The sequence below is a fragment of the Oncorhynchus tshawytscha genome, linkage group LG27 (genome assembly GCF_018296145.1).
Source record: "Oncorhynchus tshawytscha isolate Ot180627B linkage group LG27, Otsh_v2.0, whole genome shotgun sequence".
NCBI classification, from domain to species: Eukaryota; Metazoa; Chordata; class Actinopteri; order Salmoniformes; family Salmonidae; genus Oncorhynchus; species Oncorhynchus tshawytscha.
In genome coordinates, this window is record NC_056455.1 from 994,745 (window position 1) to 1,008,983 (window position 14,239).

The 14,239-nt window shown below is 39.8% G+C and overlaps 1 protein-coding gene across 1 annotated transcript; it reads left to right on the forward strand.

Moving 5' to 3' along the window:
• Window positions 1–275: 275 nt before the first annotated feature.
• On the forward strand, window positions 276–9,152 carry LOC112259389 (parvalbumin, thymic CPV3-like). The gene is made up of 5 exons (XM_024434097.2): window positions 276–580; window positions 1,394–1,461; window positions 2,130–2,262; window positions 4,985–5,094; window positions 8,808–9,152. The coding sequence occupies exons 2-5, from the start codon at window positions 1,401–1,403 to the stop codon at window positions 8,831–8,833; spliced, it is 330 nt and encodes a 109-aa protein (XP_024289865.1). The 5' UTR covers window positions 276–580; window positions 1,394–1,400; the 3' UTR covers window positions 8,834–9,152.
• Window positions 9,153–14,239: the final 5,087 nt, after the last annotated feature.

Here is a 14,239-nt window from a genome sequence, read left to right on the forward strand (position 1 = left end):
TTCAGCTGATTAGCTGGTGATTTTACCGTCTTTTATGTCCAACAACGAAAATGATTATTTTTTAAAGAACAGAAAACTTGGGGGACCAAATAAAATCATTGGGGAAATGCCTATAGATAACATTGCTATAGGGAATATCAATACGTGGTGTGTGTGTGTGTGTGTGTGTGTGTGTGTGTGTGTGTGTGTGTGTGTGTGTGTGTGTGTGTGTGTGTGTGTGTGTGTGTGTGTGTGTGTGTGTGCACGCGAGTTTGAGGGGAGAGAGAGAGAGAGAGAGAAAGAGAGAGAGAGATGCGTAAAACACTTGCTGCTATAGTATAAGGGCGGTACAGTTGCCAGTGCCTATTTGCACGCATCAGCCAGTGAAGACGGATATAAATAGCAGGCTAACGGTTAATTAGTTAGGTAAGGAATTCGAGAGGGGCCTGGCTGTGAGAATTTGATACACGGACAGGTAACTCAAGCATTGCTGATTCTCGGTGTATCCAGTCCATATATAAGTCCTCATCGGCTGACATCAGTCACCACAAAGCCTTACATCCTCTGCTTTGGACACCGGCAAGGCGAGACAATCAAAGCGGTGAGCAGGATAAAACACTATTGGAGTTTTTGGTGTGACGTGTGCGTGCTGTAACTTTGCCGACCGAGATATGCTTAGGTAGCCTAGTGCGGCCCAGGTGATACGGAGGAAGTTTCAGGTTAATTTACCTGGCTGACCCTCTCTTAGGTAATTTTTCTCGGGAATTTGTGTTTTTAACGGAATTTGGTTTAAAGGTTTTCGCTAAATAGCCCAGACTATTCCTAATCCATTTGGCAGACGCCATTATGCATATGCATGCAGATGTGTTGTTGCGTGTTCATCGATTGCCTTTTTGCCAGATAATTTCAAATCGGCTAAATCAGAGGAATCAGATCCAGCAGCCAGATTATGACAAAACAGACAGAACAGGGACATAGACATAATCTACATATGTAGATTAACAGAGCAAGGAGAGGAAAGAAGCTGACAGAACGAACTAAAACTGTACTTTTAGAAGTCATCACCTGGGAGGGAGGGAAAGGGACATATAGGTAGGTTTAAACGGTTGTGTTGTTCAATTCATGGCAGTGTTGTTGGTTCTGGTTACTTAAGATTGATTCATTTGAGAAAGATTCTGAAGAAATTGATTCGTAACATTGCATAGTTGATGAATTTTGTATCAATGCATTATTATTGGCATAGCCTACTGTACACCCTTGTGTAATCCAGCTGCTTTTCTCCATTCATTAAGGAATATGAATGCAGTCAGGATTACTGACTCATATTCTCAAAATGAAGAGACTGGATTTGACCGTTTAAATAGCCCTGGTGTGTGTGTGTGTGAATAATTTTCGATGTTCCTCTGTCCTACAGGATTAATATGTCACTCACTTCTATCCTTTCCGCGGAGGATATTGAGAATGCCGTTAAGGAGTTCCAAGGTAGGTCTTACTTCAGGAGGCAGGACTACCTGAGAAAAGGGAGAGAGTATTGAGAAAGAGAGAGAGAGAGAGAGAGAGAATGAGAGGAAAACAGAGAGATGAGAGAGATGGTCAGATTCTAACAGACAGTTATCAAGTACTGTAGGAGTTATTGTTAGGTGAAGTGCTTCCTACTCAGTAGTAGGCTGACAGTAGTCCACAAACTATTGCAGTAGAATTTAGCATCCTGAGGATCGGTTTACTCTACATGCTGGGGTGAAGAGGACTGTACCTGTTTAGGAAGAGTATCTGTGTGCCAGCCTATAAAGGGAGACATTTCCAGTCTGGACTGCAGCCACGCTACCTAAGCTCCTCAGCAAGTCAATCTTGCCTGAACTCTAACCTGTGTGTATATGTTTGTGTGTGTTTGTGTGCACTCACATGCTGTGTGTCTACTCTCTGTGTGTGCATGCATTGGTGCATTTATGGGTGCATGGGTTCCAGCGGTGGCTGGTGGCACTTTAAAAGGATGGGTCATAGTAATGGCTGGAATGGAATTAATGGAATGGTATCAAACACCTGGTTTCCATTTGTTTGATACCATTCAATTTACTCCATTCCAGCTCATTATTATGAGCCGTCCTCCCCTCACCAGCCTCCTCTGACATGTTCTCTCTTACTCCATTCAGCCCCAGACTCCTTCAGCTTCAAGAAGTTTTTCCAGCTGTGTGGCCTGACCTCCAAGTCTCCCAAAGAAGTCAAAGATGTCTTCCAGATCCTTGACGACGACAACAGTGGCTACATCGAGGAGTCAGAGCTCAAGTATGACATTTGGAGTAATCCTTTAGAAGGAGGGACACTTGTGACCAATTTCCTGTGTAATGATAATATAGGAATGCAAATTACATAGTCGTTTTACTGACACCTTTATTTAATTACATGGTCATTTTACTGACACCTTTATTTAATTACATGGTCATTTTACTGACATCTTTATTTAATTACATGGTCATTTTACTGACATTTTATTTAATTACATGGTCGTTTTACTGACACCTTTATTTAATTACATGGTCATTTTACTGACATCTTTATTCAAGTGACTTATCGTAATACATTCAGTTGGCTGTATGTCGCACTGGGGGGATTCAAAACTACAACTGTGCCAATTAGCAGATGCTTTTATCCATAACAACTCACAGTACAGTGAATACATACCATACATTTTTACTAGAGGCCGACCGATTAATCGGAATGGCCGATTAATTAAGGCTGATTTCAAGTTTTCATAACATTCGTAAATCTGTATTTTTGGACACCGATTTGGCCGATTTATTATTATTATTTTACACCTTTATTTAATCTTCATTTAACTAGGCAAGTCAGTTAAGAATACATTCTTATTTTCAATGACGGCCTAGGAACGGTGGGTTAACTGCCTCGTTCAGGGGCAGAACGACAGATTTTACCTTGTCAGCTCGGGGAATTCAATCTTGCAACCTTACAGTTAACTAGTCCAACGCTCTAACCACCTGCACTCCACGAGGAGACTGCCTGTTATGCGAATGCAGTAATCCAAGGTAAATTGCTAGCTAGCATTAAACTTATCTTATAAAAAACAATCAATCAATCACAATCACTAGTTAACTACACATGGTTGATGATATTACTAGTTCATCTAGCGTGTCCTGCATTGCATATAATCGATGCGGTGCGTATCGTTGCTCCAATGTGTACCTAACCATGAAGATCAATGCCTTTCTTAAAATCAATACACAGAAGTATATATTTTTTAAACCTGCATATTTAGCTAAAAGAAATCCAGGTTAGCAGGCAATATTAACTAGGTAAAATTGAGTCACTTCTCTTGCGTTCATTGCACGCAGAGTCAGTGTATATGCAACAGTTTCGGCCGCCTAATTTGCCAGAATTTTACGTAATTATGACATAACATTGAAGGTTGTGCAATGTAACAGGAATATTTAGACTGATGGATGCCACCCGTTAGATAAAATACGTAACGGTTCTGTATTTCACTGAAATAATAAATGTCTTGTTTTCGAGATGATAGTTTCCGGATTCGACCATATTAATGACCTAAGACTCGTATTTCTGTGTGTTATCATGTTATAACTATGTCTATTATTTGATAGAGCAGTCTGACTGAGCGGTGGTAGGCACCACCGCTCAGTCAGTCATTATTACAAAAATCAATAAATAAAGGCCGATCAATCGGTATCGGCTTTTTTTGGGGTCCTCCAATAATCGGTATCGGCGTTGAAAAATCACAATCGGTCAACCTCTAATTTTTTACTAAGTGTATGTGATTCCTGTGGGAATTGAACCCATGACATTGGCATTTTGCCAGCAGCACACTCTTATAACCTGAGCCACACAGGACCACCAACTATGCGGGCAGCAACCTGCTGAGCCATCAGAACCACAGAGAGCATTTCTAAATGTATGCTGTGTGACAGGAGACTTAATATTATTTAATACAATGAGCTATTTTTGTTGTTGCAAGTGCAACGAATGTCAATGAGATCAAATTGTCCAAGTACAGTTGAGTTCATGGACAGATGCAGTATAGCAGAGATTTTACTCAATTGACTGTCCCTCATATTCTATGACAATGCATATAAAAAACTCGTTAGGAATCTGGCGAGAAACCAGGCTGAACATTTTTACAAAGCTGGCGAGAGACCAGGCTGAACATTTTTACAAAGCTGGAGAGAAACCAGGCTGAGCATTGTTATAAAGCTGGCTAGAGACCAGGCTGAACATTTTTACAAAGCTGGAGAGAGACCAGGCTGAACATTGTTACAAAGTTGGCAAGAGACCAGGCTGAACATTGTTACAAACCTGGCAAGAGACCAGGGTGAACATTGTTACAAAGCTGGCGAGAGACCAGGCTGAACATTGTTACAAAGCTGGAGAGAGACCAGGCTGAACATTGTTGCAAAGCTGGAGAGAGACCAGGCTGAACATTGTTACAAAGCTGGCAAGAGACCAGGCTGAACATTGTTACAAAGCTGGAGCAAGACCAGGCTGAACATTGTTACAAAGCTGGAGAGAGACCAGGCTGAACATTTTTACAAAGCTGGAGAGAGACCAGGCTGAACATTGTTACAAACCTGGCAAGAGACCAGGGTGAACATTGTTACAAAGCTGGCGAGAGACCAGGCTGAACATTGTTACAAAGCTGGAGAGAGACCAGGCTGAACATTGTTACAAAGCTGGAGAGAGACCAGGCTGAACATTGTTACAAAGCTGGAGAGAGACCAGGGTGAACATTGTTACAAAGCTGGAGAGAGACCAGGCTGAACATTGTTACAAAGCTGGAGAGAGACCAGACAGAACATTGTGCCAGAGAGTTTATCATTTGATGTTTTGGCTATATAACCTAGCTATATTACTTTCAATCCTTGTTTAAGTTGAGCCAAATAACCTTTATGCCCGAAGGGCTGTCCTGGAAAACAAGTTGTGTGTGTGCGCATATGTGTTTGTATTCTGATTGTATGTATGTGTGTGTGTACTCCCCTAGGTTCTTCCTGCAACGGTTTGTTCCCGGGGCGCGGACACTGACAGACGCTGAGTGCAAAGGCTTCCTGTCTGCGGCTGATGATGACAACGACGGCAAGATCGGAGTAGAAGGTGAGTCGCTCTCTGTAATCACCTGCAGGCTGGGTTATTATCATGAGCCAGTTGGTAAGGCTGTTAGCATATCCTTGTATCAAATAGTTTAATGTTCTTTCTTAGTATTCTGCCATCCTGTCCAGAATGGCAGAATACTATTGAATCTAAGCCAAGCATGCCGATGGTCGGTTCTCTCTTCATATTTATGGCATTGTATGGCCGTGTGTATTTTGTAGTATGAGATTAACGTTATGCTCTTTAGAGTTGTAATCTGCCCTGACACCTGTCAACACACATGTATGGCTTTGAAGGGCCAGCCCAGGATAGACAGAATAGAATAGGTAGAGTGTAGGTTTTACAGACAGCAGATGTTTCAGGTCATTAGGAAGGCTTTGGGACAGGCCTGGTAGAGTATAGCGTAGCATGTGTTTTGAGGGTGACAAGAACAGATTGTGGAGTTCAATTGCTCTTAATGGCAATCCCTGTTGGTCTTCTTGCCAAGCAGAGATCCATAAGTCACAGCTTCCAGCAGACCTGGGTTTTAAATGGTATTCGAAAACTTTCATATACTTTTAGCGTTTGATTGAGCCTACCTGGAGTGCCAGATGGGTGACGTTTGCATTTTTGGGTCTATTCCATTGATTCCAATAAAGCAGACAATTCAGACAACCCTAAACATTATTGTCTGGTTACAAACCAACTATTTGGTTCAGGGTAATTTTGGTCCTTTTTTCCCACTTTCCCTCTGAAGGAATAATGAACCAAAAGGTTTTGTAAGCGTTTGGGTGTTTGTATTACCTAAGGTTTGTTGTTATGCTTTATCCAACATCTTTTGAACATGGGGGCGAATTGATTCTGTGAAAGATACTTATGTACAGTGGCATGCGAAACTATTCACCACCTTGGCATTTTTCCTATTTTGTTGCCTTACAACCTGGAATTAAAATAGATTTTTGGGGGGGGGGTTGTATAATTTGATTTACACAACACTTTGAAGATGCAAAATATTTTTTATTGTGAAAAAAACAAGAAATAAGTATATAATAATAATAATAATAATAACACAAAAAACTGAAAACTTGAGTGTGCATAACTATTCACCCCCCAAAGTTAATACTTTGTAGAGCCAACTTTTGCAACAATTACAGCTGCAAGTCTCTTGGGGTATGTCTCCATAAGCTTGGCACATCTAGCCACTGGGATTTTTGCCCATTCTTCAAGGCAAAACTGCTCCAGCTCCTTCAAGTTTGATGGGTTCCGCTGGTGTACAGCAATCTTTAAGTCATAGCACAGATTCTCAATTAGATTGAGGTCTGGGCTTTGACTTGACCATTCCAAGACATTTAAATGTTTCCCCTTAAACCACTCAAGTGTTTCTTCAGCAGTATGCTTAGGGTCATTGTCCTGCTGGAAGGTGAACTTCCATCCCAGTCTCAATCTCTGCAAGACTGAAACAGGTTTCCCTCAATAATTGCCCTGTATTTAGCACCATCCATCATTCCTTCAATTTTGACCAGTTTCTCAGTCCCTGCCGATGAAAAACATCCCCAGAGTATGATGCTGCCACCACCATGTTTCTTTGTGGGGATGGTGTTCTCGGGGTGATGAGAGGTGTTGGGTTTGCGCCATACATAGCGCTTTCCTTGATGGCCAAAAAGCTCAATTTCCGTCTCATCTGACCAGAGTACCTTCTTCCATACCCTCTCTTGGCATGTTTGTTGTGGTGCCATATTCTTTCATTTTTTAGTAATGGATTTAATGGTGCTCTGTGGGATGTTCAAAGTTTCTGATATTTTTTTATAACCCAACCCTGATCTGTATTTTCCACAACTTTTTCCCTGACCTGTTTGGAGAGCTCCTTGGTCTTCATGTGCCGCTTGCTTAGTGGTGTTGCAGACTCTGTAAGGCAACAAAATAGGAAAAACGCGAAGAGGAGTGAATACTTTTGCAAGGCACTGAATGTGTATGGTGGTATGCACCAATAAAAGTAAGGCATGTGATACAGTGCATTCGAAACTATTCAGACACCTTGACTTTTTCCACATTTTGCTATGTTACAGCCTTATTCTAAAATGGATACAATTATTTTTTCCCCTTATCAATCTACAGACAATACCCCATAATGACAAAGTGAAAACAGGTTTTAAGACATTTTTGCAAATGTATTAAAAATAAAAAACCAGAATTACTTTATTTACATAAGTATTCCGACAACATTTAGAGACTTATGGGAAAGCTTGTAAAACAGACCAAGCAGACCAGGCCGGGATTTGGGTTTTGAGAAGTCAATAAGAAGGCTTCCATTAATCAAAATCATTGCGACATGTGTAATGGAAACGTCAGATATTGGAGACATTTTCTAAAGATGGTCAACATTTTTACCTGTTGGACAGGAGTGGATTTTTATTTTTTCTGACTGTCTTTATTGCCACAAATTATGACGGAAATGATGTGATGTTTGCCGAGTACATTTGAAGGTACGCGGGGCACGGAATGTAACTATGAAGCTCCACTTCACACTCATTGGTGTAAAGTCCTGAAGTAAAAATACTTACAAGCACTTTTTTTGTATTTTTTTGGGTATCTATACTTTACTATACATAATAATAAATAAATAATGCATAAATAATACATAAATAATGTAGTAAAAAAGTACTCGTTACATTTTTTATGCTTAGCAGGACAGGAAAATGGTCCAATTCACACACTTATCAGGAGAACACGTGGTCATCTGTAGTGCCGTCTGCTTTGCTTAATATAAATAATTGGAAATTATTTATAATTGTACTTTTACTTGTAATACGTAAGTATATTTGATAAATTACATTTACTTTTGATACTTAAGTATATTTAGAACCAAATACTTTTAGACTTTTACTCAAGTAGCATTTTACTGGGTGACTTTAACTTTTACTTGAGTAACTTTCAACTGTTTCCACCACTGGAAACACTTCAACCACTACATTTTTATTCAACACATCTTTTTTAGGTGTGACGTCATTACGTCCAACTGTTTTTTATTGATACAAGATAATTCAATGGAAACGTACTTTAGCAGGCAATTGTTGTTTCTATTTTCTCTACTTCCTAAATGTCGACCCAAAAAATCCACGCCCCTACATTTTTTAAAGGTATATGTGACCGAGAGATGCATATCTGTTTTCCCAGTCATGTGAAATCCATAGGTTAGTGCCTAATGAATTTATTTCACTTAACTGAATTCCTTATATGAACTGTAACTCAGCAAAATCTTTTAAATTGTTGCGTGTTGTGTTTAGATTTTTGCTCAGTGTAGTTGAACATATTATTACTCCAACCTTGTGAAAGTGACAAACTGACATGTTTTCGTTTTCATCAATTACAACTTTATATTCGAAGGATTTGAAGGCCTGCACATGTGCATTTCGGCATGAGACGACTGTTAGACCCAAGGACATGTTTCTGCACATGAGTTTAGCTAGCCAACGTCGCCATGACATTGCCTAAATGTGTGATTGGGGATTTCTATTGGAGAAGCAGTTTCTGCCTATCTTCATACTGTACTTCATACTTCATTCTAGTATTCCAATTCTTAATTCTATGGGCTGTTTATTGAAGTGATTACATAAATAACCAACGCTTGCGGAGTACTGCTCTGATCTAATCTCAGAATGTTCTTGTTCTTATCCAGAATTAGAACTAATCTCACAATGTTTTTGCATTCTAATTCTATGGTTTCTCTCCCGCCACAGAATTCCTGATCATGGTCCAGTCCTGAGAGATCCATGGGCGCAGAGAGAGCAGCAGGTGTTCGTTCTCCTCTCCTTCCTCCAGCTTCCAGCCTCCAGTCTACTTCCTCAAGCCTACAGCAGCCTCCATTCCTGGAAATTTGATTTTCTCTGTCCTGCTTGAATTGTACCCTTCAAGTTTGATTTTTGTCAGAGCCCCTCTCGATTCAATTACATTTTGAATCCATGAGACCATTTTTTTTGCCTTTGATTAAGTTCTAGAAGGTTGTATAGCTGTGTCGCTCCATGTTTCCTTCCAATGCACACCACATTGTCTATCAAAGAAATGAATAAACACATTGTAACTTATTGTGGGTGAATTGCATTGCTTTTTTTTCCAAACACAACTCCTGAACATTTCAAACACAACTCCTGAACATTTACATCTGTTAAATGACTGTATCGTAACCATACAACAGATGCCATGTATGGAAGTGTTGTATGTTACACTTATCCCTCGAGAGAGTGCATTATCCTATTGTCCTGTAATGGATTTAACATAGCTTTTGGGCTAATCCACACTGGAAATCAATTTAATGCACTATTACTTTATGTTACGTAGTGTTGCCTAAAATGTAAAGAGCTGCTATGTTAGTTGTAACATTGTGTAACACCGTTCTGTCCATCCAAATCACAATATGAATACACTACAGCTTGTATGACACAGTGGTCTGTCTTAGTTGTGTAAAGCTCACAGGTCATTACAGTGGTTAGCGTCATTGCTAGCCCAGCATCAACCCACATATACATTGACCTAGTGCACATGAAACAGAAAACAAGATACCATTGAGGTGCCCATTCAGACAACTGTTGAAGGAGTAAGGGAAATCCTTGCCTGCTGTTTCTGACAATCAAGTGTAAAGGGAGCTGTTCTGTTATATTTTCCTCAGTGCTTAAGTAGCTAGTAAAAGTGAGCTATGACCTTAATTGACACCAGTCTATCTCTCAGGCTATATCGGGTAACACTTGTGTCCGTTACACCGCATTAAGTGTCTGTGTGTGTGTTTACCTGAATAGAAGAGGGCACAATAACCAACCACCATAGGAAATTCTGTCAAAATATATAGATTTTTTTTTTTCTGTCATGGGGTTATAAAAGGTTAATGGTCAACACTGAGCATAAGATTATTCCATTACATTTACAAGATTTTTTTGATATCTTTGTTTTAATATTTGATAATTAGGTGATGAATAATATATGAATAGTTCACTGAAAATAACATTGTTTATTCTTCAGAACAATGGGAAACCGTATTTTGTGGTTGATAGAAATGTAAATAATTCAAAAAATGGATGTTTCTCATTGTTTATCCAGGAATAGGTCTGGAATAAGAGTGTTAAAGATTTAAAGCAAATGGAGGTGACACAGGGTGCAGGTTAAGGCCTCTCAATGTCTCATTGGAAAGACTACCCCTCTTAGGTTTCTGTTGAATGAATCTAACTTAAAGTGAAGAGACAGAAAAATGTCCAGTTCCATAGAAATAGGAATTAGAATACTAGAATGTCCATGCACCTGGTCTAAAGGTCAGCCCTTTTTGTCAGGGAGTTGGTTTGCCAGCACTGTGATAAGATATTGTGTAAAATAATTAATTTGAAAAATATCTATACTGTATGTTTGTTAGCTAGCCAGCCAGTTTTAGAGGAACGATTCCATAGATTTTTCAAGTTAACTACCAATATGGCAACATTCCAACAATGCACTCAATCCAAAGCCATTCTGTACACTGGCCAAATCAGTTGATGATAGGAATTAGACACGTTTTTAAAGTACTGATATTGTTTAATACAATAGCACTCACAGCTTTCCAAGAAAACAAAAATTTAGACATTTATGGTATGTTTACATATAGTTTAGAGGCAATATATACAGAACATTGGTATAAAACCCATATAAACTGTATTTATATTTATATGACAATATTTTAGGTTGACAATCATTTGATTACACAATTTCTGATATCACATGCCTTACTTTTATTCTCTTACATAAGTAAAATCAGGATTATGCATCTATTGCCATCAATTTCAATTAGACTGGTTCGGATTTCTCCCTGACCAATATGGCTGCCATTTTCGTCCCACTTGTAATTTAATAGGATCTCTATGGCAAGTTCGCATATTACATTATTACTGATAATTTATCCAAATTGTAGTATCAACATCATACAATGACATGATAGAATTTGACAGTTGTCAATTGCCTGTCACTTGTTTAATTGTTCCATCAACCATTTTTAATAAACAAAGACCAATCCATGATCATCAAGACCAATTAATGTTCTTAATGTTCTCCTTCAACATTGTATTAGTATATAGGCCTAATTTATGCACAGCCTGGAAAGGCAAGGGCATCACAGGAAGTTTTGTTGTGGAACCAAGGTAAGTCGCTTCGTTGTGTTAAATTGTCAAATTCATCTGTGGTTCAGAATTAGTTTCCCCAGATCGCTGCGAAAACAACACAGTGTAGCGGATTGTTGGCGCTGCTGCAGTACAACCAGCATACAAATTGACCACCTAACTGCTTTCTATATTTAACAATTTAGCTTTTTAAATGTATAAACTTAGCTAGTTCGATTGCTTTGTATCACATGTGTCTTGTCAGATGGCAAAATATTCCCTGTTGTGCTCACCTGGCTAGGCCGATGTGGAATCCCTAGCCCTTGATCAAAACTCTCAGTTCCATTACACAAAAGAGTGATTGGATGAAGGCTTCTTCTGTACAGTGTGTTTTGTTAAGAACACCGACGCTCAATCTGAACATTAACACATAAGCTAAGCATTTTACAGACAGATTGACATTTACTGGGGGAGGGGCAGTGGTGTAAATTACTTAAGTAGAAATACTTAAATATTACTGAAGTTGTTTTTTGGGGGTATCTGTACTTTAATCAATCACATGTATTTATAAAGCCCTTTTTACATCAGCCAATGTCATAAAGAAACCCAGCCTAAAACCCCAAACAGCAAGCAATGCAGATGTAGAAGCATGGTGGCTAGGAAAAACTCCCTAGAAAGGCAGGAACCTAGGAAGAAACCAGGCTCTGAGGTGTGGCCAGTCCTCTTCTGGCTGTGCCGGGTTGAGGTTATAACAGTAAATGGCCAAGATGTTCAAACGTTCATAGATGACCAACAGGGTCAAATAATAATCACAGTGGTTGTAGAGGGTGCAACAGGTCAGCACCTAAATAAATAAATGTCAGTTGGCTTTTCATAGCCAAGCATTCAGAGTTAGAGACAGCAGATGCGGTAGAGAGAGAGTCAAAAACAGCAGGTCTGGGACAAGGTAGCACTTCCAGTGAACAGGTTAGGGTTCCAAAGGTGCAGGCAGAACAGTTGAAACTAGAGCAGTAGCACGACCAGGTGGACTGGGGACAGCAAGGAGTCATCAGGCCAGGTAGTCCTAAGGCATGGTCCCAGGGCTCAGGTCCTCTGGGAAGGAGAGAGAGAATTAGAGGGAACATACTTCAATTCACCCAGGACACCGGATAAGACAGGAGAAATACTCCAGATATAACAGACTGACCCTAGCCCCCCAACACAAACTATTGCATCATAAATACTGGAGGCTGAGACAGGAGGGGTCGGGAGACACTGTGGCCCTGTCCGATGATACCCCTGGACAGGGCCAAACAGGCAGGATATAACCCCACCCACTTTGCCAAAGCACAGCCCCCAGACCACTAGAGGGATATCTTCAACCACCAACTTACTACCCTGAGACAAGGCAGAGTACAACCCACAAAGACCTCCCCCACGGCACGAACCCGAGGGGGGCGCCAAACCCGGAAAGGAAGATCACGTCAGTGACTCAACCCACTCAAGTAACGCACCCCTCCTAGGGACGGGGTACTATTTATGGTTTTGACAACTTTTACTCCATACATTCCTGAAGAAAATTATGTACTTTTTTACTCCATACATTTTCCCTGACACCCAAAAGTACTCATTACATTTTGAATGCTTAGCAGGACAGGAAAATCGTCCAATTCACACACTTATCAAGAGAACATCCCTGGTCATCCCTACTGCATCTGATCTGGCAGACTCACTAAACATGAATGCATAATTTGAAAATTATGTCTGACTTTTGTAGAGTGCCCCTGGCAAAAATCATTTTCACATGACCCTCCCATTGTACTGTAAAATAAATTGAACACCCTCCCCCCTCATAGAATTAACTCAAAATAATGTTTACAACCACAAAGAACAATAACTGTAGTGACCCTGTGTTCACAAACATGGATGTCGACTTTGCCACTTCAACATGCTTTTTTGGCACAGTCGATGCCACGGAGGGCTAGAAGGTTGAGGGTTCCCCGAGCAGCACTGACAAGCTAACTCTCCATGTTTGTTTCATTACGCTACGATCATAGTCGGCTGCAGACAATGATCAGCTTGGGGGAAATCTGATTTTCAACATTTTGATGCCCTATTTATAATTATATAAAATATATGCAACAGATTTTCCACCAACAGGATTGTTGGCCAATGCACCACACAACCAATAAACAAAGCATACCGACTTCGGGCACTTCAATATCATTGTATCATTACCTTGTATCGAAATCTTGGCAATCTCTGAATGCCATTAAAACTTTTTGGCGTTTTGTAACCCATCTCTTTCCCTTCATCATTTGGTCACGGCACAGTTTGGATTGATTGATTGACTGATTTTATTTGTCAGTTAAAAAAAACACAAGTATACACAAAAACAAGTGACCTGGGATTGCACATTCAAGTCAGAGACTTATTTCCATTGTGGTCCCTATTTTTTCCCCACATAAATACATATACAATTACATAGATAAAGACACATTGGGGCTATAAAGATGGAAAACTGCTCAACCTCCAGATCAGTATGAGGGGGGAGTTTAAGTCAAATTCTTACAAGCTTGTTTGGCTGGTAGCTTATACTTTAGATGATTGGGGTTGTTGGTAAACCATGATGTGGAGGCATAATCAAACTGACACCTATAGCTAGGTTTCCATCCAGTTTGCAACTAATTTTCATGTGAATATTCTAAAATCTTCGTAAAAACAATATGCCATTTCAGAGTTTAATTTAGGAAAATTTGGCACCAGACAACATAACAGGGAAGATTATAATTGACCAAACATTTGAGACATTTTATGGACATCCATATGCATTCACATCCAACCTGTCGCAGCCAGTGACATCAAACGAGGGATGTTGGCCAAATGAGCCTAATTTACGTGTTCTTAAAAACAGCCTATAACAAATTTCAAAAACACAATTTCTTGTGTAGCATATACAAAACGTTATAGCCTGTTTTAGGCTACTATGTGGCTCAGTTGGTAGAGCATGGTGCTTGCAACGCCAAAGTTGTGGGACCAGTATGAAAATGTATGCACTCACTAATTTAAGTCACTCTACA